The sequence below is a fragment of the Anthonomus grandis genome, chromosome 22 (genome assembly GCF_022605725.1).
Source record: "Anthonomus grandis grandis chromosome 22, icAntGran1.3, whole genome shotgun sequence".
Taxonomy (NCBI): Eukaryota; Metazoa; Arthropoda; class Insecta; order Coleoptera; family Curculionidae; genus Anthonomus; species Anthonomus grandis.
The window spans coordinates 26,289,834-26,315,732 of record NC_065567.1 but is presented as its reverse complement, the minus strand read 5'-3'; the positions used below and the strand labels follow the sequence as shown (position 1 = coordinate 26,315,732).

Here is a 25,899-nt window from a genome sequence, read left to right as displayed (position 1 = left end):
AGGACACAATGTGCTGTCTGGAATATATCCATCCTTGTTCCACTCATTGTGGAAGTCATAAAAAGGAACGTTTGGCCACACGAATTATTATGAAATTTGAATGACCCCATTTTAAGTTAATATAAAAATCTTCTTGGAATTTTTCGTTTCATTTCCATCAAAATTGAATTAAAAACATAAGCAGATACTTAGGGCGACCGTACATCACCCCCACATAAACCCCGCTGACGTAATAACATTAAGCCTCTTACGAAAATACACTTAAATCATCACACAATATCGATTTAACACCGCGAGGGTTAAAAAAGTTTGTATCGATTGTTTCCTAGCAATTCCTGACTCACAACGTAAACTTTAGACCTTATAGGGTTTAGGAACGGCCAAATTGGACTAGAAAGTATAAGATTTATAGGAAAATTTTTAAATATTTGGGTGTTTAACTAAATATTTCTAAATGTTCACAAATTGGTACGTCATGGGACATACTATATAAACATAGTCACTTGAAGTACCCATATATCCTGAAAGCACATATGCACTGTAATAAATATACCATTAGAATTAATAGAGATTATAACATATATTAAAAAAAAATCACAAATACTCTTCATCCCTAAAACTAAAACAACCCTTAATAAAATATTGCCTTGGACCAGTTCGCGTGTTCCTAATAGGGAAGCCCATCAGCTTAATATATAGAAGTCTATAAATACAAACACTGTAGTCCTTCAAAAAAGTGCGATGTTTGAACACAGTGCTCAGCGATGCTTGAAAAGGAAATAAAATTAAAAATTGTCCTGTAGCACATCACGTCCGTAGGTGTAACAATTAACATTGCGATGTTTCACATAAAAATTGCGATTTTTTTAATAATTAACGCGGTTATCGCCTCGACCGCGAAAAGTAGCCATATTTTTAGTTTTCATGGGAATGTTAGTGTGGCGGTGATTTTACACGATTGTGATGAATCTTCTACGTTATCTTACACACAAACCACCCTTCTACATTCGGCCATATGGACTGTGGAGCGTATAAACTTTTTAGAAACCGTTCATCCCTTAAAAATGGGTTTATCCCTATACAGAGCGTGTACTGACCTGGATTATCTTAAAACTATCTTTGAAATATTTCAAAATGTCGGTATCACTGTGGGGGTTGTAACTGATCATCCGTTTAGTGATAAGGTGAGGAAGTTTAGTGAGGTGCTGGGTCTAAGGACGAAAGTGAGAAAACGGTTCGATACTTACCTAGTGAGGAGCGCAGTGCAGTTTTTCGACTTATTAGGTTGGAAGGATAATATTACCCTTATTACCCCACAAGAGCATATCATTGATATGTTTTATTTTTACACGAAAAAGAAGCGGATGTGCCTTACTGAATGTTATATTTATGAGTAAGTATATGTTGTTTGAAAGAAATATTAATGATTTTTTTTCAACAGTAGACCAGTGCTATAGTCACGGCACAGATCTATTGGAAATTTCATAATACACATGTGTTCCACTTATTATACTCATCTTTGTTCCACAACTTTGTAAAAGCGCAAAGTCAGGCCCTTAGTAGGTCCTGAAATAATCTGCCATAAAATGTCATGGAAAATGGTTTCATTTCTTATTAGAGTTAATTATGTATAAACCATCTAATAAAGTTTTTCATTTCCTACCTAGTATACAGACCGCAATTTATGGACTTCAATGGGTTTAGATCATCTGACTACATTATCTCAAGTGGTGCCCCCCCCCCAGGGGAGCAATCTTGCTCCATTTTTGTTTTTGATTTTTATCAATGACATTTCTAGGAGTATCGGCAGTGAGTTTCTACTATTTGCGGATGACATGAAGATTTTTCGTCTTCATAAGAGTTGTCATGACGGCATGAAGTTTCAGGCTTATCTTGATAAAGTTTATGAATGGTGTGAAATGAAGAGACTCTCACTTAATTTTTAGAAATGTAAGAAGATGTCAATTTCCTTGCTCAAAGATGAGACTGACTTCGGTTACGTAATAAATGATGCCACACTCCCAAATTGTGACCTGGAGGGCTGTGTTGATAAAGAGCTCACGTTCAATGGTACTCATCATAAGATCTTTAAAGACCCTAGGTTTCATAATAAGATCAACAAAACTATTTTCTAATACTTCAAGCAGGACGATTTTGTTTTACTCCCTAGTAAAATCACGCCTACTGTATGCCTCTCTAGTATGGTTGGTATGGGTTATTATTCACAGGCTGAAATCAGTTCAATGAAAATTTTACAAATATATTAGTTTTAAGTTGGATGGTGTATACCCTGAGAAGGATTTTAGTCAGCAGTTATTGCTTTCAAGATCTCTTCAGCAATCTGCTGTTTATAGGAGTTTGATGTTTTTATTTAAAATATATAACAATCAAATTGATGCTTCAAATCTTCTATCAGCTTTGAATTTTGCTATTCCCGACTACTATACAAGAAGAGACATATTTTATCTTGACACTTATGGCCCCAATTTGACCAAGAAAAAGTTCATATATAGAGCATGCAATTGGTTCAATGATGTCCAGCTAGGGATTAATGTTGATTTGTTTGGCATGACTTTGAATGATTCTAAATCTGTTATTTCAGATAGAATTCAATTTTTAGCTGTTTAAGTATTTAATGTAACACCTACTATTAGTTTTGTATATGTTATTTGTTGCATTACTGAATTTATTGTATTATCTGTCGATATTTCAATAATTGCCTTATTAGGAACTAGTTCTGAGGCATCTAATTTATTGCTTATTAATTTCAGAGATGCAAATGCAATAGTTTTTAACTCAACTAGTGAAGATCCTGTAGTATTTTTCGGTACAGCATTTGATATTGAACAGCTAGTAACCAATGAAACCCACAGAGAAGAACATTTTATAGCAAATAACGTCCTGTTCGTCCCTTTGGATGGAGACTTACCTAATGGTAATATCTTTAACTCATGACAACAATACAAAAAATATTAATTCAAATTCTCTTTTGTAGGTATCCCTGAGGGTACATTTCTGGTGTTGCCACCTCACATCACTCCGCCAGAATTTAAAACTAATGTTAATGTTTTTCCCACACCGCTACTGTTCGAAATTGCTGATCCTTTAATAAGTTTTGCCATAGAGACCAGACAGTTTATGGCATCTAACTGCAATGACACTATTTACAAAATCAACTGCTTAAGAAACAAACCGTCACTCATAATGCTTTTTCCTTTCATTACCCCTGCAGAGATATTGAAATTTTTGAAAATTGATCAATTGGATTCACTGTTTTCCTATGATATTTACAAAGCTGAGAAAAGTAATGATACTGGTTTGCTTAACAGCAACATCTACTTGAAGCCCTATAAAAAAGTATTGAATTATAATGTTTTTTATGATAACTTTACTGTGATAGATGATAGTTTTGAGCCAGTAAGTAATAACAGTTTAGAGAAAGTCACTGCTTCAGGTGATATTTGCCCACAAGAATTTGTAATCAAAAGAAACAGCAAAATCATATACAAAAGTGCCCTTATATCATTTAGAAATGAAGCTTGGATCTATGCATTCCTATCACTATCCCTCCTTGGTGTTATATTTTGCATAGCAATATTAATATTCCTCCTAATGTCTCTTTTACGCCGCAGGATCCTGGAAGGTAATCCAGTTTTAACTTTACTTCTCTTATGCACTGTCATGTTAATTTTTTGTGCCATACTACCTTTTAGCATCGAAAGCAACCATAGCATCCATAAAGTGCTATGTATTGTTAAAACCCTCTGGGTAACCATGGGCTATTCTGCAATGTTTTCTCTGCTATTATCCAGATGTATCGTCTTAAGCTCAGCAGCCAAAGAAATTGGCTTTATGTCCCATATCGCTGGACCAGTCCAGTCCTTTTTATGTCTATTCATATTTGGGGTCCAAGCTGCTTTAAGCTTACACATATTGGCTCGTTGCAATGACATATTCACCCAAGGCTATGATTTCATTTATCTCATGTCTTACAATACAATGCTTTTAATCCTTCTAATATGCTTGGCCCCCTTGGTGTATAAGAGTCAGAGGAACTATCGTGAGGGCAAATACTTTACTATAGCAATTATATTGATCACTATAGTGTGGTGCATATGGCTTCCTGGATTTGCTCTTCTCTGCACGGAATGGAAAGAGATGATGGTGTGTCTGGGTTTGGTGGGCACCGGAGGGATCTTATTAGGAACCATATTTATCCCCAGGACTTATTTAATGACCATTGCTGCTGAGAGGGATAAAATTACTAGCGCTTTACCATCTTTGAACGCTGGGGCTAGTGCTATGGATATTTATAGGGCTCATTCACAGGTAAGAATCACTTTTTTTAAGTAAATTAAAATATATTATTTTTTGTATATTCAGGTTATGTTTAACCGTAAGTAAGGTTAAACATAACTGAAAATTAATAATGACAATGACAGTAATGGTTGAATTACAGTTCTGCGTTTTGTCTACTCCAAATTCTTTAGTCATTTCATGAAATTATTTGTGAAAATGTTAATAGAAGTTTTTGTGTAAAAACCTTAAAGGTGAAAACATACCAAATTGGAGTAACAATTAAGACTGCAAATCAAAAATATTTTAAAAGTCGCTTAAATAATTCAAACAATAATATAAGAGGTAAACAGGAGAATATTGAACCTGATCGGCTAAATATCTTCTATTGTACGATAGGTTGTAAAATAGCAAGTTGCAAAAAAGAAATCGAACTAGCTATACCAGCGACTTATTTTGATCACCTACATCACGAAATTTACCGGGTTTCGGAAAAAAGTCATTTTTCGACCTCGTTTTTGAGGCCAAAAATGGGCATCAAAAATGCCATATCTCAGCTATTAGAAGAGCTACGATCATGCGGATGGTCTCGTTGGATTTAGAACGACGAAACTAAGACAAAACCGTTGGAATTTTCCCGATAGCTCCCATAGAAGCCGAGATATCGACCTTCAAAGTTTGGAATTTTTCATTTTTCGGGTATACCCCCCCGTATCGAATTTTTTCACCAAAAATTGATTTTTTTCGAAATCAAACTAAGTATACCAGCGTCTTATTTGGGTCACCTAGATTACGAAAACACCGGGTTATAACAGGATCCGAGCAGAACTAACGGAATGAGAGCACTTTGAAAATCCTGAAAAAGTCGTTTTCGACGTCCGTTTTTGAGGCCAAAAATGGGCATCAAAAATGCCATATCTCGGCTATCGTAAAAGCTACGATCTTGCGGATGGTCTCGTTGGATTCAAAATGACGAAACTAAGACAAAACCGTTGGAATTTTCCCGATAGCTCCCATAGAAGCCGAGATATCGACCTTCAAAGTTTGGGTTTTTTCATTTTTCGGGTATACCCCCCCGTATCGAATTTTTTCACCAAAAATTGATTTTTTTCGAAATCAAACTAAGTATACCAGCGTCTTATTTGGGTCACCTAGATTACGAAAACACCGGGTTATAACAGGATCCGAGCAGAACTAACGGAATGAGAGCACTTTGAAAATCCTGAAAAAGTCGTTTTCGACGTCCGTTTTTGAGGCCAAAAATGGGCATCAAAAATGCCATATCTCGGCTATCGTAAAAGCTACGATCTTGCGGATGGTCTCGTTGGATTCAAAATGACGAAACTAAGACAAAACCGTTGGAATTTTCTCGATAGCTCCCATAGAAGCCGAGATATCGACCTTCAAAGTTTGGGTTTTTTCATTTTTCGGGTATACCCCCCCGTATCGAATTTTTTCACCAAAAATTGATTTTTTTCGAAATCAAACTAAGTATACCAGCGTCTTATTCTGATCATCTAGATTACGAAAACACCGGGTTATAACAGGATCCGAGCAGAACTAACGGAATGAGAGCACTTTGAAAATCCTGAAAAAGTCGTTTTCGACGTCCGTTTTTGAGGCCAAAAATGGGCATCAAAAATGCCATATCTCGGCTATCGTAAAAGCTACGATCTTGCGGATGGTCTCGTTGGATTCAAAATGACGAAACTAAGACAAAACCGTTGGAATTTTCCCGATAGCTCCCATAGAAGCCGAGATATCGACCTTCAAAGTTTGGGTTTTTTCATTTTTCGGGTATACCCCCCCGTATCGAATTTTTTCACCAAAAATTGATTTTTTTCGAAATCAAACTAAGTATACCAGCGTCTTATTCTGATCATCTAGATTACGAAAACACCGGGTTATAACAGGATCCGAGCAGAACTAACGGAATGAGAGCACTTTGAAAATCCTGAAAAAGTCGTTTTCGACGTCCGTTTTTGAGGCCAAAAATGGGCATCAAAAATGCCATATCTCGGCTATCGTAAAAGCTACGATCTTGCGGATGGTCTCGTTGGATTCAAAATGACGAAACTAAGACAAAACCGTTGGAATTTTCCCGATAGCTCCCATAGAAGCCGAGATATCGACCTTCAAAGTTTGGGTTTTTTCATTTTTCGGGTATACCCCCCCGTATCGAATTTTTTCACCAAAAATTGATTTTTTTCGAAATCAACCTAAGTATACCAGCGTCTTATTTGGGTCACCTAGATTACGAAAACACCGGGTTATAACAGGATCCGAGCAGAACTAACGGAATGAGAGCACTTTGAAAATCCTGAAAAAGTCGTTTTCGACGTCCGTTTTTGAGGCCAAAAATGGGCATCAAAAATGCCATATCTCGGCTATCGTAAAAGCTACAATCTTGCGGATGGTCTTGTTGGATTCAAAATGACGAAACTAAGACAAAACCGTTGGAATTTTCCCGATAGCTCCCATAGAAGCCGAGATATTGACCTTCAAAGTTTGGGTTTTTTCATTTTTCGGGTATACCCCCCCGTATCGAATTTTTTCACCAAAAATTGATTTTTTTCGAAATCAAACTAAGTATACCAGCGTCTTATTTGGGTCACCTAGATTACGAAAACACCGGGTTATAACAGGATCCGAGCAGAACTAACGGAATGAGAGCACTTTGAAAATCCTGAAAAAGTCGTTTTCGACGTCCGTTTTTGAGGCCAAAAATGGGCATCAAAAATGCCATATCTCGGCTATCGTAAAAGCTACAATCTTGCGGATGGTCTTGTTGGATTCAAAATGACGAAACTAAGACAAAACCGTTGGAATTTTCCCGATAGCTCCCATAGAAGCCGAGATATCGACCTTCAAAGTTTGGGTTTTTTCATTTTTCGGGTATACCCCCCCGTATCGAATTTTTTCACCAAAAATTGATTTTTTTCGAAATCAAACTAAGTATACCAGCGTCTTATTTGGGTCACCTAGATTACGAAAACACCGGGTTATAACAGGATCCGAGCAGAACTAACGGAATGAGAGCACTTTGAAAATCCTGAAAAAGTCGTTTTCGACGTCCGTTTTTGAGGCCAAAAATGGGCATCAAAAATGCCATATCTCGGCTATCGTAAAAGCTACGATCTTGCGGATGGTCTCGTTGGATTCAAAATGACGAAACTAAGACAAAACCGTTGGAATTTTCCCGATAGCTTCCATAGAAGCCGAGATATCGACCTTCAAAGTTTGGGTTTTTTCATTTTTCGGGTATACCCCCCCGTATCGAATTTTTTCACCAAAAATTGATTTTTTTCGAAATCAAACTAAGTATACCAGCGTCTTATTTGGGTCACCTAGATTACGAAAACACCGGGTTATAACAGGATCCGAGCAGAACTAACGGAATGAGAGCACTTTGAAAATCCTGAAAAAGTCGTTTTCGACGTCCGTTTTTGAGGCCAAAAATGGGCATCAAAAATGCCATATCTCGGCTATCGTAAAAGCTACGATCTTGCGGATGGTCTCGTTGGATTCAAAATGACGAAACTAAGACAAAACCGTTGGAATTTTCCCGATAGCTTCCATAGAAGCCGAGATATCGACCTTCAAAGTTTGGGTTTTTTCATTTTTCGGGTATACCCCCCCGTATCGAATTTTTTCACCAAAAATTGATTTTTTTCGAAATCAAACTAAGTATACCAGCGTCTTATTTGGGTCACCTAGATTACGAAAACACCGGGTTATAACAGGATCCGAGCAGAACTAACGGAATGAGAGCACTTTGAAAATCCTGAAAAAGTCGTTTTCGACGTCCGTTTTTGAGGCCAAAAATGGGCATCAAAAATGCCATATCTCGGCTATCGTAAAAGCTACGATCTTGCGGATGGTCTCGTTGGATTCAAAATGACGAAACTAAGACAAAACCGTTGGAATTTTCCCGATAGCTTCCATAGAAGCCGAGATATCGACCTTCAAAGTTTGGGTTTTTTCATTTTTCGGGTATACCCCCCCGTATCGAATTTTTTCACCAAAAATTGATTTTTTTCGAAATCAAACTAAGTATACCAGCGTCTTATTTGGGTCACCTAGATTACGAAAACACCGGGTTATAACAGGATCCGAGCAGAACTAACGGAATGAGAGCACTTTGAAAATCCTGAAAAAGTCGTTTTCGACGTCCGTTTTTGAGGCCAAATATGGGCATCAAAAATGCCATATCTCGGCTATCGTAAAAGCTACGATCTTGCGGATGGTGTCGTTGGATTCAAAATGGCGAAACTAAGACAAAACCGTTGGAATTTTCCCGATAGCTCCCATAGAAGCCGAGATATCGACCTTCAAAGTTTGGAATTTTTCATTTTTCGGGTATACCCCCCCGTATCGAATTTTTTCACCAAAAATTGATTTTTTTCGAAATCAAACTAAGTATACCAGCGTCTTATTTGGGTCACCTAGATTACGAAAACACCGGGTTATAACAGGATCCGAGCAGTACTAACGAAATGAGAGCACTTTGAAAATCCTGAAAAAGTCGTTTTCGACGTCCGTTTTTGAGGCCAAAAATGGGCATCAAAAATGCCATATCTCGGCTATCGTAAAAGCTACGATCTTGCGGATGGTCTCGTTGGATTCAAAATGACGAAACTAAGACAAAACCGTTGGAATTTTCTCGATAGCTCCCATAGAAGCCGAGATATCGACCTTCAAAGTTTGGGTTTTTTCATTTTTCGGGTATACCCCCCCGTATCGAATTTTTTCACCAAAAATTGATTTTTTTCGAAATCAAACTAAGTATACCAGCGTCTTATTTGGGTCACCTAGATTACGAAAACACCGGGTTATAACAGGATCCGAGCAGAACTAACGGAATGAGAGCACTTTGAAAATCCTGAAAAAGTCGTTTTCGACGTCCGTTTTTGAGGCCAAAAATGGGCATCAAAAATGCCATATCTCGGCTATCGTAAAAGCTACGATCTTGCGGATGGTCTCGTTGGATTCAAAATGACGAAACTAAGACAAAACCGTTGGAATTTTCTCGATAGCTCCCATAGAAGCCGAGATATCGACCTTCAAAGTTTGGGTTTTTTCATTTTTCGGGTATACCCCCCCGTATCGAATTTTTTCACCAAAAATTGATTTTTTTCGAAATCAAACTAAGTATACCAGCGTCTTATTCTGATCATCTAGATTACGAAAACACCGGGTTATAACAGGATCCGAGCAGAACTAACGGAATGAGAGCACTTTGAAAATCCTGAAAAAGTCGTTTTCGACGTCCGTTTTTGAGGCCAAAAATGGGCATCAAAAATGCCATATCTCGGCTATCGTAAAAGCTACGATCTTGCGGATGGTCTCGTTGGATTCAAAATGACGAAACTAAGACAAAACCGTTGGAATTTTCCCGATAGCTCCCATAGAAGCCGAGATATCGACCTTCAAAGTTTGGGTTTTTTCATTTTTCGGGTATACCCCCCCGTATCGAATTTTTTCACCAAAAATTGATTTTTTTCGAAATCAAACTAAGTATACCAGCGTCTTATTCTGATCATCTAGATTACGAAAACACCGGGTTATAACAGGATCCGAGCAGAACTAACGGAATGAGAGCACTTTGAAAATCCTGAAAAAGTCGTTTTCGACGTCCGTTTTTGAGGCCAAAAATGGGCATCAAAAATGCCATATCTCGGCTATCGTAAAAGCTACGATCTTGCGGATGGTCTCGTTGGATTCAAAATGACGAAACTAAGACAAAACCGTTGGAATTTTCCCGATAGCTCCCATAGAAGCCGAGATATCGACCTTCAAAGTTTGGGTTTTTTCATTTTTCGGGTATACCCCCCCGTATCGAATTTTTTCACCAAAAATTGATTTTTTTCGAAATCAACCTAAGTATACCAGCGTCTTATTTGGGTCACCTAGATTACGAAAACACCGGGTTATAACAGGATCCGAGCAGAACTAACGGAATGAGAGCACTTTGAAAATCCTGAAAAAGTCGTTTTCGACGTCCGTTTTTGAGGCCAAAAATGGGCATCAAAAATGCCATATCTCGGCTATCGTAAAAGCTACAATCTTGCGGATGGTCTTGTTGGATTCAAAATGACGAAACTAAGACAAAACCGTTGGAATTTTCCCGATAGCTCCCATAGAAGCCGAGATATTGACCTTCAAAGTTTGGGTTTTTTCATTTTTCGGGTATACCCCCCCGTATCGAATTTTTTCACCAAAAATTGATTTTTTTCGAAATCAAACTAAGTATACCAGCGTCTTATTTGGGTCACCTAGATTACGAAAACACCGGGTTATAACAGGATCCGAGCAGAACTAACGGAATGAGAGCACTTTGAAAATCCTGAAAAAGTCGTTTTCGACGTCCGTTTTTGAGGCCAAAAATGGGCATCAAAAATGCCATATCTCGGCTATCGTAAAAGCTACAATCTTGCGGATGGTCTTGTTGGATTCAAAATGACGAAACTAAGACAAAACCGTTGGAATTTTCCCGATAGCTCCCATAGAAGCCGAGATATTGACCTTCAAAGTTTGGGTTTTTTCATTTTTCGGGTATACCCCCCCGTATCGAATTTTTTCACCAAAAATTGATTTTTTTCGAAATCAAACTAAGTATACCAGCGTCTTATTTGGGTCACCTAGATTACGAAAACACCGGGTTATAACAGGATCCGAGCAGAACTAACGGAATGAGAGCACTTTGAAAATCCTGAAAAAGTCGTTTTCGACGTCCGTTTTTGAGGCCAAAAATGGGCATCAAAAATGCCATATCTCGGCTATCGTAAAAGCTACGATCTTGCGGATGGTCTCGTTGGATTCAAAATGACGAAACTAAGACAAAACCGTTGGAATTTTCTCGATAGCTCCCATAGAAGCCGAGATATCGACCTTCAAAGTTTGGGTTTTTTCATTTTTCGGGTATACCCCCCCGTATCGAATTTTTTCACCAAAAATTGATTTTTTTCGAAATCAAACTAAGTATACCAGCGTCTTATTTGGGTCACCTAGATTACGAAAACACCGGGTTATAACAGGATCCGAGCAGAACTAACGGAATGAGAGCACTTTGAAAATCCTGAAAAAGTCGTTTTCGACGTCCGTTTTTGAGGCCAAAAATGGGCATCAAAAATGCCATATCTCGGCTATCGTAAAAGCTACGATCTTGCGGATGGTCTCGTTGGATTCAAAATGACGAAACTAAGACAAAACCGTTGGAATTTTCCCGATAGCTTCCATAGAAGCCGAGATATCGACCTTCAAAGTTTGGGTTTTTTCATTTTTCGGGTATACCCCCCCGTATCGAATTTTTTCACCAAAAATTGATTTTTTTCGAAATCAAACTAAGTATACCAGCGTCTTATTTGGGTCACCTAGATTACGAAAACACCGGGTTATAACAGGATCCGAGCAGAACTAACGGAATGAGAGCACTTTGAAAATCCTGAAAAAGTCGTTTTCGACGTCCGTTTTTGAGGCCAAAAATGGGCATCAAAAATGCCATATCTCGGCTATCGTAAAAGCTACGATCTTGCGGATGGTCTCGTTGGATTCAAAATGACGAAACTAAGACAAAACCGTTGGAATTTTCCCGATAGCTTCCATAGAAGCCGAGATATCGACCTTCAAAGTTTGGGTTTTTTCATTTTTCGGGTATACCCCCCCGTATCGAATTTTTTCACCAAAAATTGATTTTTTTCGAAATCAAACTAAGTATACCAGCGTCTTATTTGGGTCACCTAGATTACGAAAACACCGGGTTATAACAGGATCCGAGCAGAACTAACGGAATGAGAGCACTTTGAAAATCCTGAAAAAGTCGTTTTCGACGTCCGTTTTTGAGGCCAAAAATGGGCATCAAAAATGCCATATCTCGGCTATCGTAAAAGCTACGATCTTGCGGATGGTCTCGTTGGATTCAAAATGACGAAACTAAGACAAAACCGTTGGAATTTTCCCGATAGCTTCCATAGAAGCCGAGATATCGACCTTCAAAGTTTGGGTTTTTTCATTTTTCGGGTATACCCCCCCGTATCGAATTTTTTCACCAAAAATTGATTTTTTTCGAAATCAAACTAAGTATACCAGCGTCTTATTTGGGTCACCTAGATTACGAAAACACCGGGTTATAACAGGATCCGAGCAGTACTAACGAAATGAGAGCACTTTGAAAATCCTGAAAAAGTCGTTTTCGACGTCCGTTTTTGAGGCCAAAAATGGGCATCAAAAATGCCATATCTCGGCTATCGTAAAAGCTACGATCTTGCGGATGGTCTCGTTGGATTCAAAATGACGAAACTAAGACAAAACCGTTGGAATTTTCTCGATAGCTCCCATAGAAGCCGAGATATCGACCTTCAAAGTTTGGGTTTTTTCATTTTTCGGGTATACCCCCCCGTATCGAATTTTTTCACCAAAAATTGATTTTTTTCGAAATCAAACTAAGTATACCAGCGTCTTATTTGGGTCACCTAGATTACGAAAACACCGGGTTATAACAGGATCCGAGCAGAACTAACGGAATGAGAGCACTTTGAAAATCCTGAAAAAGTCGTTTTCGACGTCCGTTTTTGAGGCCAAAAATGGGCATCAAAAATGCCATATCTCGGCTATCGTAAAAGCTACGATCTTGCGGATGGTCTCGTTGGATTCAAAATGACGAAACTAAGACAAAACCGTTGGAATTTTCTCGATAGCTCCCATAGAAGCCGAGATATCGACCTTCAAAGTTTGGGTTTTTTCATTTTTCGGGTATACCCCCCCGTATCGAATTTTTTCACCAAAAATTGATTTTTTTCGAAATCAAACTAAGTATACCAGCGTCTTATTCTGATCATCTAGATTACGAAAACACCGGGTTATAACAGGATCCGAGCAGAACTAACGGAATGAGAGCACTTTGAAAATCCTGAAAAAGTCGTTTTCGACGTCCGTTTTTGAGGCCAAAAATGGGCATCAAAAATGCCATATCTCGGCTATCGTAAAAGCTACGATCTTGCGGATGGTCTCGTTGGATTCAAAATGACGAAACTAAGACAAAACCGTTGGAATTTTCCCGATAGCTCCCATAGAAGCCGAGATATCGACCTTCAAAGTTTGGGTTTTTTCATTTTTCGGGTATACCCCCCCCGTATCGAATTTTTTCACCAAAAATTGATTTTTTTCGAAATCAAACTAAGTATACCAGCGTCTTATTCTGATCATCTAGATTACGAAAACACCGGGTTATAACAGGATCCGAGCAGAACTAACGGAATGAGAGCACTTTGAAAATCCTGAAAAAGTCGTTTTCGACGTCCGTTTTTGAGGCCAAAAATGGGCATCAAAAATGCCATATCTCGGCTATCGTAAAAGCTACGATCTTGCGGATGGTCTCGTTGGATTCAAAATGACGAAACTAAGACAAAACCGTTGGAATTTTCCCGATAGCTCCCATAGAAGCCGAGATATCGACCTTCAAAGTTTGGAATTTTTCATTTTTCGGGTATACCCCCCCGTATCGAATTTTTTCACCAAAAATTGATTTTTTTCGAAATCAAACTAAGTATACCAGCGTCTTATTTGGGTCACCTAGATTACGAAAACACCGGGTTATAACAGGATCCGAGCAGTACTAACGAAATGAGAGCACTTTGAAAATCCTGAAAAAGTCGTTTTCGACGTCCGTTTTTGAGGCCAAATATGGGCATCAAAAATGCCATATCTCGGCTATCGTAAAAGCTACGATCTTGCGGATGGTGTCGTTGGATTCAAAATGGCGAAACTAAGACAAAACCGTTGGAATTTTCCCGATAGCTCCCATAGAAGCCGAGATATCGACCTTCAAAGTTTGGAATTTTTCATTTTTCGGGTATACCCCCCCGTATCGAATTTTTTCACCAAAAATTGATTTTTTTCGAAATCAAACTAAGTATACCAGCGTCTTATTTGGGTCACCTAGATTACGAAAACACCGGGTTATAACAGGATCCGAGCAGTACTAACGAAATGAGAGCACTTTGAAAATCCTGAAAAAGTCGTTTTCGACGTCCGTTTTTGAGGCCAAAAATGGGCATCAAAAATGCCATATCTCGGCTATCGTAAAAGCTACGATCTTGCGGATGGTCTCGTTGGATTCAAAATGACGAAACTAAGACAAAACCGTTGGAATTTTCTCGATAGCTCCCATAGAAGCCGAGATATCGACCTTCAAAGTTTGGGTTTTTTCATTTTTCGGGTATACCCCCCCGTATCGAATTTTTTCACCAAAAATTGATTTTTTTCGAAATCAAACTAAGTATACCAGCGTCTTATTTGGGTCACCTAGATTACGAAAACACCGGGTTATAACAGGATCCGAGCAGAACTAACGGAATGAGAGCACTTTGAAAATCCTGAAAAAGTCGTTTTCGACGTCCGTTTTTGAGGCCAAAAATGGGCATCAAAAATGCCATATCTCGGCTATCGTAAAAGCTACGATCTTGCGGATGGTCTCGTTGGATTCAAAATGACGAAACTAAGACAAAACCGTTGGAATTTTCTCGATAGCTCCCATAGAAGCCGAGATATCGACCTTCAAAGTTTGGGTTTTTTCATTTTTCGGGTATACCCCCCCGTATCGAATTTTTTCACCAAAAATTGATTTTTTTCGAAATCAAACTAAGTATACCAGCGTCTTATTCTGATCATCTAGATTACGAAAACACCGGGTTATAACAGGATCCGAGCAGAACTAACGGAATGAGAGCACTTTGAAAATCCTGAAAAAGTCGTTTTCGACGTCCGTTTTTGAGGCCAAAAATGGGCATCAAAAATGCCATATCTCGGCTATCGTAAAAGCTACGATCTTGCGGATGGTCTCGTTGGATTCAAAATGACGAAACTAAGACAAAACCGTTGGAATTTTCCCGATAGCTCCCATAGAAGCCGAGATATCGACCTTCAAAGTTTGGGTTTTTTCATTTTTCGGGTATACCCCCCCGTATCGAATTTTTTCACCAAAAATTGATTTTTTTCGAAATCAACCTAAGTATACCAGCGTCTTATTTGGGTCACCTAGATTACGAAAACACCGGGTTATAACAGGATCCGAGCAGAACTAACGGAATGAGAGCACTTTGAAAATCCTGAAAAAGTCGTTTTCGACGTCCGTTTTTGAGGCCAAAAATGGGCATCAAAAATGCCATATCTCGGCTATCGTAAAAGCTACAATCTTGCGGATGGTCTTGTTGGATTCAAAATGACGAAACTAAGACAAAACCGTTGGAATTTTCCCGATAGCTCCCATAGAAGCCGAGATATTGACCTTCAAAGTTTGGGTTTTTTCATTTTTCGGGTATACCCCCCCGTATCGAATTTTTTCACCAAAAATTGATTTTTTTCGAAATCAAACTAAGTATACCAGCGTCTTATTTGGGTCACCTAGATTACGAAAACACCGGGTTATAACAGGATCCGAGCAGAACTAACGGAATGAGAGCACTTTGAAAATCCTGAAAAAGTCGTTTTCGACGTCCGTTTTTGAGGCCAAAAATGGGCATCAAAAATGCCATATCTCGGCTATCGTAAAAGCTACAATCTTGCGGATGGTCTTGTTGGATTCAAAATGACGAAACTAAGACAAAACCGTTGGAATTTTCCCGATAGCTCCCATAGAAGCCGAGATATTGACCTTCAAAGTTTGGGTTTTTTCATTTTTCGGGTATACCCCCCCGTATCGAATTTTTTCACCAAAAATTGATTTTTTTCGAAATCAAACTAAGTATACCAGCGTCTTATTTGGGTCACCTAGATTACGAAAACACCGGGTTATAACAGGATCCGAGCAGAACTAACGGAATGAGAGCACTTTGAAAATCCTGAAAAAGTCGTTTTCGACGTCCGTTTTTGAGGCCAAAAATGGGCATCAAAAATGCCATATCTCGGCTATCGTAAAAGCTACGATCTTGCGGATGGTCTCGTTGGATTCAAAATGACGAAACTAAGACAAAACCGTTGGAATTTTCTCGATAGCTCCCATAGAAGCCGAGATATCGACCTTCAAAGTTTGGGTTTTTTCATTTTTCGGGTATACCCCCCCGTATCGAATTTTTTCACCAAAAATTGATTTTTTTCGAAATCAAACTAAGTATACCAGCGTCTTATTCTGATCATCTAGATTACGAAAACACCGGGTTATAACAGGATCCGAGCAGAACTAACGGAATGAGAGCACTTTGAAAATCCTGAAAAAGTCGTTTTCGACGTCCGTTTTTGAGGCCAAAAATGGGCATCAAAAATGCCATATCTCGGCTATCGTAAAAGCTACGATCTTGCGGATGGTCTCGTTGGATTCAAAATGACGAAATCAAGACAAAACCGTTGGAATTTTCTCGATAGCTCCCATAGAAGCCGAGATATCGACCTTCAAAGTTTGGGTTTTTTCATTTTTCGGGTATACCCCCCCGTATCGAATTTTTTCACCAAAAATTGATTTTTTTCGAAATCAAACTAAGTATACCAGCGTCTTATTCTGATCATCTAGATTACGAAAACACCGGGTTATAACAGGATCCGAGCAGAACTAACGGAATGAGAGCACTTTGAAAATCCTGAAAAAGTCGTTTTCGACGTCCGTTTTTGAGGCCAAAAATGGGCATCAAAAATGCCATATCTCGGCTATCGTAAAAGCTACAATCTTGCGGATGGTCTTGTTGGATTCAAAATGACGAAACTAAGACAAAACCGTTGGAATTTTCCCGATAGCTCCCATAGAAGCCGAGATATTGACCTTCAAAGTTTGGGTTTTTTCATTTTTCGGGTATACCCCCCCGTATCGAATTTTTTCACCAAAAATTGATTTTTTTCGAAATCAAACTAAGTATACCAGCGTCTTATTTGGGTCACCTAGATTACGAAAACACCGGGTTATAACAGGATCCGAGCAGAACTAACGGAATGAGAGCACTTTGAAAATCCTGAAAAAGTCGTTTTCGACGTCCGTTTTTGAGGCCAAAAATGGGCATCAAAAATGCCATATCTCGGCTATCGTAAAAGCTACGATCTTGCGGATGGTCTCGTTGGATTCAAAATGACGAAACTAAAACAAAACCGTTGGAATTTTCCCGATAGCTCCCATTGAAGCCGAGATATCGACCTTCAAAGTTTGGGTTTTTTCATTTTTCGGGTATACCCCCCCGTATCGAATTTTTTCACCAAAAATTGATTTTTTTCGAAATCAAACTAAGTATACCAGCGTCTTATTCTGATCATCTAGATTACGAAAACACCGGGTTATAACAGGATCCGAGCAGAACTAACGGAATGAGAGCACTTTGAAAATTTTGAAAAAGTCGTTTTCGACGTCCGTTTTTGAGGCCAAAAATGGGCATCAAAAATGCCATATCTCGGCTATCGTAAAAGCTACAATCTTGCGGATGGTCTTGTTGGATTCAAAATGACGAAACTAAGACAAAACCGTTGGAATTTTCCCGATAGCTCCCATAGAAGCCGAGATATTGACCTTCAAAGTTTGGGTTTTTTCATTTTTCGGGTATACCCCCCCGTATCGAATTTTTTCACCAAAAATTGATTTTTTTCGAAATCAAACTAAGTATACCAGCGTCTTATTTGGGTCACCTAGATTACGAAAACACCGGGTTATAACAGGATCCGAGCAGAACTAACGGAATGAGAGCACTTTGAAAATCCTGAAAAAGTCGTTTTCGACGTCCGTTTTTGAGGCCAAAAATGGGCATCAAAAATGCCATATCTCGGCTATCGTAAAAGCTACGATCTTGCGGATGGTCTCGTTGGATTCAAAATGACGAAACTAAGACAAAACCGTTGGAATTTTCCCGATAGCTCCCATAGAAGCCGAGATATCGACCTTCAAAGTTTGGGTTTTTTCATTTTTCGGGTATACCCCCCCGTATCGAATTTTTTCACCAAAAATTGATTTTTTTCGAAATCAAACTAAGTATACCAGCGTCTTATTCTGATCATCTAGATTACGAAAACACCGGGTTATAACAGGATCCGAGCAGAACTAACGGAATGAGAGCACTTTGAAAATCCTGAAAAAGTCGTTTTCGACGTCCGTTTTTGAGGCCAAAAATGGGCATCAAAAATGCCATATCTCGGCTATCGTAAAAGCTACGATCTTGCGGATGGTCTCGTTGGATTCAAAATGACGAAATCAAGACAAAACCGTTGGAATTTTCTCGATAGCTCCCATAGAAGCCGAGATATCGACCTTCAAAGTTTGGGTTTTTTCATTTTTCGGGTATACCCCCCCGTATCGAATTTTTTCACCAAAAATTGATTTTTTTCGAAATCAAACTAAGTATACCAGCGTCTTATTCTGATCATCTAGATTACGAAAACACCGGGTTATAACAGGATCCGAGCAGAACTAACGGAATGAGAGCACTTTGAAAATCCTGAAAAAGTCGTTTTCGACGTCCGTTTTTGAGGCCAAAAATGGGCATCAAAAATGCCATATCTCGGCTATCGTAAAAGCTACGATCTTGCGGATGGTCTCGTTGGATTCAAAATGACGAAACTAAGACAAAACCGTTGGAATTTTCTCGATAGCTCCCATAGAAGCCGAGATATCGACCTTCAAAGTTTGGGTTTTTTCATTTTTCGGGTATACCCCCCCGTATCGAATTTTTTCACCAAAAATTGATTTTTTTCGAAATCAAACTAAGTATACCAGCGTCTTATTTGGGTCACCTAGATTACGAAAACACCGGGTTATAACAGGATCCGAGCAGAACTAACGGAATGAGAGCACTTTGAAAATCCTGAAAAAGTCGTTTTCGACGTCCGTTTTTGAGGCCAAAAATGGGCATCAAAAATGCCATATCTCGGCTATCGTAAAAGCTACGATCTTGCGGATGGTCTCGTTGGATTCAAAATGACGAAACTAAGACAAAACCGTTGGAATTTTCCCGATAGCTCCCATAGAAGCCGAGATATCGACCTTCAAAGTTTGGGTTTTTTCATTTTTCGGGTTATCCCCCCCCGTATCGAATTTTTTCACCAAAAATTGATTTTTTTCGAAATCAACCTAAGTATACCAGCGTCTTATTTGGGTCACCTAGATTACGAAAACACCGGGTTATAACAGGATCCGAGCAGAACTAACGGAATGAGAGCACTTTGAAAATCCTGAAAAAGTCGTTTTCGACGTCCGTTTTTGAGGCCAAAAATGGGCATCAAAAATGCCATATCTCGGCTATCGTAAAAGCTACAATCTTGCGGATGGTCTTGTTGGATTCAAAATGACGAAACTAAGACAAAACCGTTGGAATTTTCCCGATAGCTCCCATAGAAGCCGAGATATTGACCTTCAAAGTTTGGGTTTTTTCATTTTTCGGGTATACCCCCCCGTATCGAATTTTTTCACCAAAAATTGATTTTTTTCGAAATCAAACTAAGTATACCAGCGTCTTATTTGGGTCACCTAGATTACGAAAACACCGGGTTATAACAGGATCCGAGCAGAACTAACGGAATGAGAGCACTTTGAAAATCCTGAAAAAGTCGTTTTCGACGTCCGTTTTTGAGGCCAAAAATGGGCATCAAAAATGCCATATCTCGGCTATCGTAAAAGCTACGATCTTGCGGATGGTCTCGTTGGATTCAAAATGACGAAACTAAAACAAAACCGTTGGAATTTTCCCGATAGCTCCCATTGAAGCCGAGATATCGACCTTCAAAGTTTGGGTTTTTTCATTTTTCGGGTATACCCCCCCGTATCGAATTTTTTCACCAAAAATTGATTTTTTTCGAAATCAAACTAAGTATACCAGCGTCTTATTCTGATCATCTAGATTACGAAAACACCGGGTTATAACAGGATCCGAGCAGAACTAACGGAATGAGAGCACTTTGAAAATTTTGAAAAAGTCGTTTTCGACGTCCGTTTTTGAGGCCAAAAATGGGCATCAAAAATGCCATATCTCGGCTATCGTAAAAGCTACGATCTTGCGGATGGTCTCGTTGGATTCAAAATGACGAAACTAAGACAAAACCGTTGGAATTTTCCCAAAAGCTCCCATAGAAGCCGAGATATCGACCTTCAAAGTTTGGAATTTTTCATTTTTCGGGTATACCCCCCCGTATCGAATTTTTTCACCAAAAATTGATTTTTTTTCGAAATCAAACTACGTATACCAGCGTCTTATTTGGGTCACCTAGATTACGAAAACACCGGGTTACAACAGGATCCGAGCAGAACTAGGGGAATGAGAGCACTTTGAAAATTCGGAAGAAGGTCTAATCTTACAATATTACTTAGTATTACATTGCCAAAGAAAGACAGTTAAAAGAGATATTATTGAAATAAAAAAATGGTGTGATCCTAACAGTGTTTAAATATTTTAGAAACTAGTGTTAAAAATTATAAATGTGTTTTAGGAAAATGAGATTCTGACCAACTTGTATGGAAATAACTTATTAGTTTAATTTATTTAATTTTGAAAGTCATATCACACAGTTGTGTCAAAAAATATCAGCAAATTATTATACTCTTCACGTGGTTGTAGGAGAAGTTGATTTTGAAATGGTGACAATTGTTTATCTTTATTTAATTGAATCCTATAGGATGGTTTGTGTTTCTGGGGTGCATGCACAAAATGAATTATTTATTAGTGTTTTTGTCTTCCAAAAGAGAGCGATCGGACGTGTAACGTGAGTATGAGAGAGTTTGCCTGGTTTATAGGAAATTTATAAATGTGAACACAACAAATAGGCATGAATATAGTCAGTCAACGAGGTAATAATGTCTTGCCTATGTCTACCAAATTTGCAGGCAATCAAATTTATTAAAAGAACATTTATGGTTGATGGTAAAAACTCTTTAATCATCTTCCAGCAGATTTAAAAGTTATAGATAGCTGAAAACTTAGAAAACGTGTTAAATAGCTCGCAGTTACAAAGGGTTATTATGAAATAACTGATTTTTTGTCAGACAGATTTATTTGTGTCATTCATTTTTGTTTCAGTTATATTGAATAGCATTATGTATATTATAAGTTAATATATGCTTGTCTTATATGTATTGATACTCTTGACATTGCATTGGCTTGGTATGTTTTTGTTCAGGGTCTTGGAAAAGTATTTCTGGCTAACAGGGTTACTGTTGATTTTGCCGACACAGGTAAACCATGGCATGTTGACTTATATTCATATGTGTTTTTACATATGCATTTTCTCTTTTTTCAACAAATATTCATTGATTAACTTCAAGAGTAATACCTGTATTTCCTGTATTTCTAGCCGATTTATGACTGCGTCAACGTAGCCGCAATAAACGCAGCCAATGTTGCCAGAGCTGGAGCAGCTCCTTCGGCCCCATCCACGAATCTACAACAACCGGACCTGTACTCTTGTCCCGCATTACCGGAGGATCTGGATTTCGACTTATGTTGCGATTCACCCGCGAATACAGACAAAGTGACTCGGTTTTAGGTTTATTGAATATTTATTCAGCATCGAGGAATTGTCTCGAATTTTGAATTTTCTTTATATTGAAATAATTTTGTTTTTTAAATAAGTTTAGTAATAGTGCCTTAAGGGAATAAGTATATTTACTTGCAGGTTTCCTTAAAATCGCTCAGCCGTCCTTAAGTTTTAGATAATAGTTTAAAACAGTAGTTTTTCTAGGTACCTATTAATTTTATCATATAATGTATATAATATATAAGATTACTAGGAAATATATTGCTTCTTTTTATACTTATATGCAGTTTAAAAACAATAATATAGCAGACATTGCAGGGATAACCTTGGCTGCAGCTAAACGCCTCTAAAGAATACACATCATTGAACCGTAATACCTACTCCACATTTATTTTCATATTAGTTACATTCTTTGGTAAGTCCTTAAAATTATCATATAAAAATACTTACACAGCCTACGGTCTATTATCTACAGAACTATACAAACTATGCTTACACTGATCACAATCACAAAACCCCGGTACGTACACTGGATTCCTTATGACCGGTTTAGGGAACAAAGGGAAAAACGGGTAAAAACTGAAAACCTCACTGGATATCATCGGAACTGTTGCCCCGTGCATCCCCAGATAGCTTGGGGGCTTCGAGGGGCTCTTGGGAGGACTTGAGACCGGCTTGAACGCTGATAAAGACTCTTCCTTAGTGCTACTTGAGTCGGATTCGTTGTCACACTGCTTAGGTTTTAGATTGAAGTGTTCGATCGCTTTTAGGAGGTCATGGTTACATCTGAAATTAATGAACAAATAATTAAAGCCTTGGCAGTTGAGTTTTGTGGAAAAAATTATACCTCTTTAAAACTAACTCTAATACTGCCCTCTTCTTGTTCGGGAATAGTTTTCCGAGCATCTCAATAGAACCGGGGCTTACGTTAACGTCCTCCTTACTATCTTGAGCTTCTTTTTCAATTGGTGTAGGATCGTCAGTGCCTTCGGCTTCCGGAGATGTCACTTGCATACCAAATATCCTGCCAGGTGGCAGGTATTCGTATGTGGTACCGCTTTCAGCTGAAGCTAGGTGAAGGGCAATAGCATCTTCGGCCGCTTGTTGTCGTTTAAGTGCAACCTAAAATTTTATTATTCATGTTTCAGGCTTGAAATGCGGCTTCAGGAGGACGATTAATAATGTACCCTTGTTTGGTCACAGACCCTGAGTACACAACCCTAATGGAATATCGATCGGGTCCTTCAAACTGACATGGGATCGTGTTACATTTCTACCGTATGTTTTTAAGCGACTTTGAGCATTAATAGACGGACTGTTCACTGCTAATTGTGTTTACTGATTTACAGAGAAAAGTTAATTATTGGAAATTCGATTCGAATTGGGATGTAACTTTTTGGGATCAACATGTGCATTAATAATAGCTTAAAAATTAATGTAGTATTTAAATATATATTTGAATTTCCCTCATATTAACATTTAAATTTGGCATTGAGTTTTTCTACATTAACAAGTTTACTTACCTGTGCAGCCATAATCCTTTGCCTTTCCTTAATCAATCCGCACTTGGCGCAGTTGCAATTTTTGTATATGCACTGTTTCTTGTGACCCCTTAGGGTCGATATCATCCCGTGGTTTCTACACCGGGCGCATTTTGGTACTCTGGCCGCCCTTGTGTTTGATAGCATTCCAAAACTTAAAAAAATTCCATTGTGATTTGTCTTAATATTAAAATAAGTATCATTCGAGTCGAGTTTGGACGTGTCGAATCAACATTGCGTGCATTTTTTTTGCAATGGGGGAAACAGAGACGGAGATGTGTTACAGTGTGAGAGTTGCTAATGCAAAACGTCCAAACTGAACCTTAAATGACTGAAATAATTTGAAATTAACTTATTCACAATTGCTTACACGTTTTTCAGTGTGTCTTTGCAACCGTTAATGATATTTTTAAAATTTTTTCAATTAAACCAAAAACAATGCTTGAGGATAAATAAAACATACAAAATATTGTACATAAGTGAAAAATTGGCTTGGCTCCAGTTATCTTCGTAACCACCATTTTTTTTGGTCAAATTTTACACTTTTGGAGATATTTTGGAAAGCCTTTGAGGTTCTTGCATGAGGTTTTTACTCAAACGTTCCGTAGTGCATATTTTGAGGTACTAACGATTTTTGTACCTCAAAAACTTTGGAAATTACAAGCATTTTTGCACAAATCAGTCAGTCTGAACTTTTTGAGAAAACTTTGCATATTTGTGTTGGCATATTTTTCAGTATATCTCTGCAACAGTCAAAGATATTTCTAAAATTCTTTTATTTAAATCAAAAGCAATGTCTGAAGAAAAACCAAACGTACAAAACGTCGTGATAGTTAACTTTTTTTATATTTATTTTCTATTTTTTATTTTTATTAATGGCTATTGTTTCTCAGCTTGAGGATGCTGCGGTTTGGTACAAAACACGTGTAACAGTTTACAATTAAATTTATTTCTTGCACTGAAACTTTTGTGTTTTTTTTCTGGTTGATATCTTAGAACTGATAATACAAATTGCATTTATTTTTGCTTCTAGTTGTGTTGCCTTGAAGAAGCGAATATGGAGAAACACGTGTCAAAAACTACTGTTTTTCAGTTCTATGTCTTTGCCAATTAAAGTCTTCTGCGGAGTTAAATAAAGTGATCCTACGGGCAGGTTGTATTGGTTTATACAGAGCAATAAGGTATCAAAAAAAAATTATATAAAATAATAAAAACGTTAGATATTTATAAATATTGTCGAACGATATGGCGTTTTTTTTTTGTAATTTTGGTAAACTTGAATTGTTTAAAATTGGGTTTATTTTGATTTTAGTGTCGCCTTTTTTAAGGTCGAAGTCGATGGAAATATAATTGTGAAGGGGTAAAAAATTTAAGTTATTATTGGGATGAGTTTTTTAAAAATGTTCACTAGTTTTATATTAAAGACAAGAATGCTGGGTTATTGGTGATTTAATTTAAATGTTTCCTTATTGGGGGGACTGGAATAATCTTCCAAGTTCTCTTGCTATTCCACTGTAATAAATAAGTTGGTAATCCTATTCCAGGGATTTAAATCCTCCAAGAAATTGAAGCTAAATCATGAGTCTAAGAAAATATTAATTATTGGCTCTAATTACTGAAAATTTGTCTCCAATAACCTTAATAAGCAATTTTAAAATTTTATTTCAAGAATTTGAGACAATTCAAGTTCCTGGAATAATCTTACAAGTTCCCTTGCTTTTTAATTTGAATAAATAAGTTGATAATCTTATTTCAGGAATGTGAATCACTTTAGAAAGCCTGGACTAATCTTTCAGGAAACTAAAGCTAAACCATGAGTCTAGGAAGACAAATGTTGCCTCTATTTACTGTTTTTTGTCTCCAATAATTTTGATAAGCACTTTGAAAGTCTAAGAATTTGAGACAATTCAAGTGCCTGGAATAATCTTGCAAGTGCTCTTGTTTTTTTACTTTAATAAATAATCCAGCTGCTTATTTTCACACTAAAATTTTATAGCAATTTTTAAGGGAATATTCGTCACTCTGTACTTCTGGGAATAATTAATTTTTTTTCTCTCGTTAGAGTTAACAAACTGGGCACTACCCTCCGGGATTTTAACGATAACGTAAGGATACTTAAAAGTTGAGTTGATTTGGCGAGTTGTACTCTGATCAATGATTGATACAAACCCACCTTAAAAAATATTTTAAAACGCTTACTTACTTTTAATGCTCGAAAATCCTTTAAGCCTAAACTAACACTAAATATAGGACCCAAAACTATCACCACCTACACGTTGAAGGCATCAACTCTGTATCGCGAATAAACGAACTGAAACAAATCCCCTTAAAGTTTTAAGAATACAAAGATACTGAGAATCTTTATCAGAAGTCACAAGATACAGCATCCCGGTCCTGCCCAGTCAGGAGACCGTAGCCGCCCCAGGACTCCTCTGCGGCCAATAGGGCTCCGCTTAAATCGGGAACGGTCCCGCCCCTCCTCCGGAGAAAACAGGGAATCGTTCCCGACCTAATGGCGTTTTTGCTTAATTGGTTTGTTTGTAAATTGTTTGGTTGCCAGTGACGCCGAATGACTAAATATTTTCGCTACAGGCTATTAGCAGACTGGGAGTTTAAATATAAATCGGCGACTTTT

General features: G+C 37.9%; 3 protein-coding genes across 3 annotated transcripts in view; 2 read left to right on the top strand and 1 right to left on the bottom strand.

Annotated features, from left to right (window-relative positions):
- LOC126749085 (uncharacterized) overlaps positions 1-25,899 on the top strand; it is a 37,759-nt gene that overhangs the window by 2,600 nt on the left and 9,260 nt on the right. The gene's annotated exons all lie outside the window — the stretch shown is intronic.
- On the top strand, positions 632-22,003 carry LOC126749077 (protein bride of sevenless). The gene is made up of 4 exons (XM_050458697.1): positions 632-1,393; positions 2,772-2,935; positions 2,996-4,329; positions 21,541-22,003. Exons 1-4 carry the CDS (start codon positions 840-842, stop codon positions 21,730-21,732), a joined length of 2,244 nt encoding a protein of 747 aa, XP_050314654.1. The 5' UTR covers positions 632-839; the 3' UTR covers positions 21,733-22,003.
- On the bottom strand, positions 22,087-25,784 carry LOC126749090 (doublesex- and mab-3-related transcription factor dmd-4-like). The gene is made up of 4 exons (XM_050458719.1): positions 25,468-25,784; positions 23,247-23,418; positions 22,571-22,845; positions 22,087-22,509 (listed from the first exon to the last, which is right to left on the bottom strand). Exons 2-4 carry the CDS (start codon positions 23,409-23,411, stop codon positions 22,179-22,181), a joined length of 771 nt encoding a protein of 256 aa, XP_050314676.1. The 5' UTR covers positions 23,412-23,418; positions 25,468-25,784; the 3' UTR covers positions 22,087-22,178.

Coding starts and splice junctions, on each gene's coding strand:
- LOC126749077 (XM_050458697.1), top strand. CDS start 840: ATGTTTCACATAAAAATTGCGATTTTTTTAATAATTAACGCGGTTATC. Junction 2,936..2,995: donor GGATGGAGACTTACCTAATG/GTAATATCTTTA, acceptor TCTCTTTTGTAG/GTATCCCTGAGGGTACATTT. Junction 4,330..21,540: donor TTTATAGGGCTCATTCACAG/GTAAGAATCACT, acceptor CTGTATTTCTAG/CCGATTTATGACTGCGTCAA.
- LOC126749090 (XM_050458719.1), bottom strand. CDS start 23,411: ATGCTATCAAACACAAGGGCGGCCAGAGTACCAAAATGCGCCCGGTGT. Junction 22,846..23,246: donor AAAGGATTATGGCTGCACAG/GTAAGTAAACTT, acceptor ATAAAATTTTAG/GTTGCACTTAAACGACAACA. Junction 22,510..22,570: donor TTAGAGTTAGTTTTAAAGAG/GTATAATTTTTT, acceptor CATTAATTTCAG/ATGTAACCATGACCTCCTAA.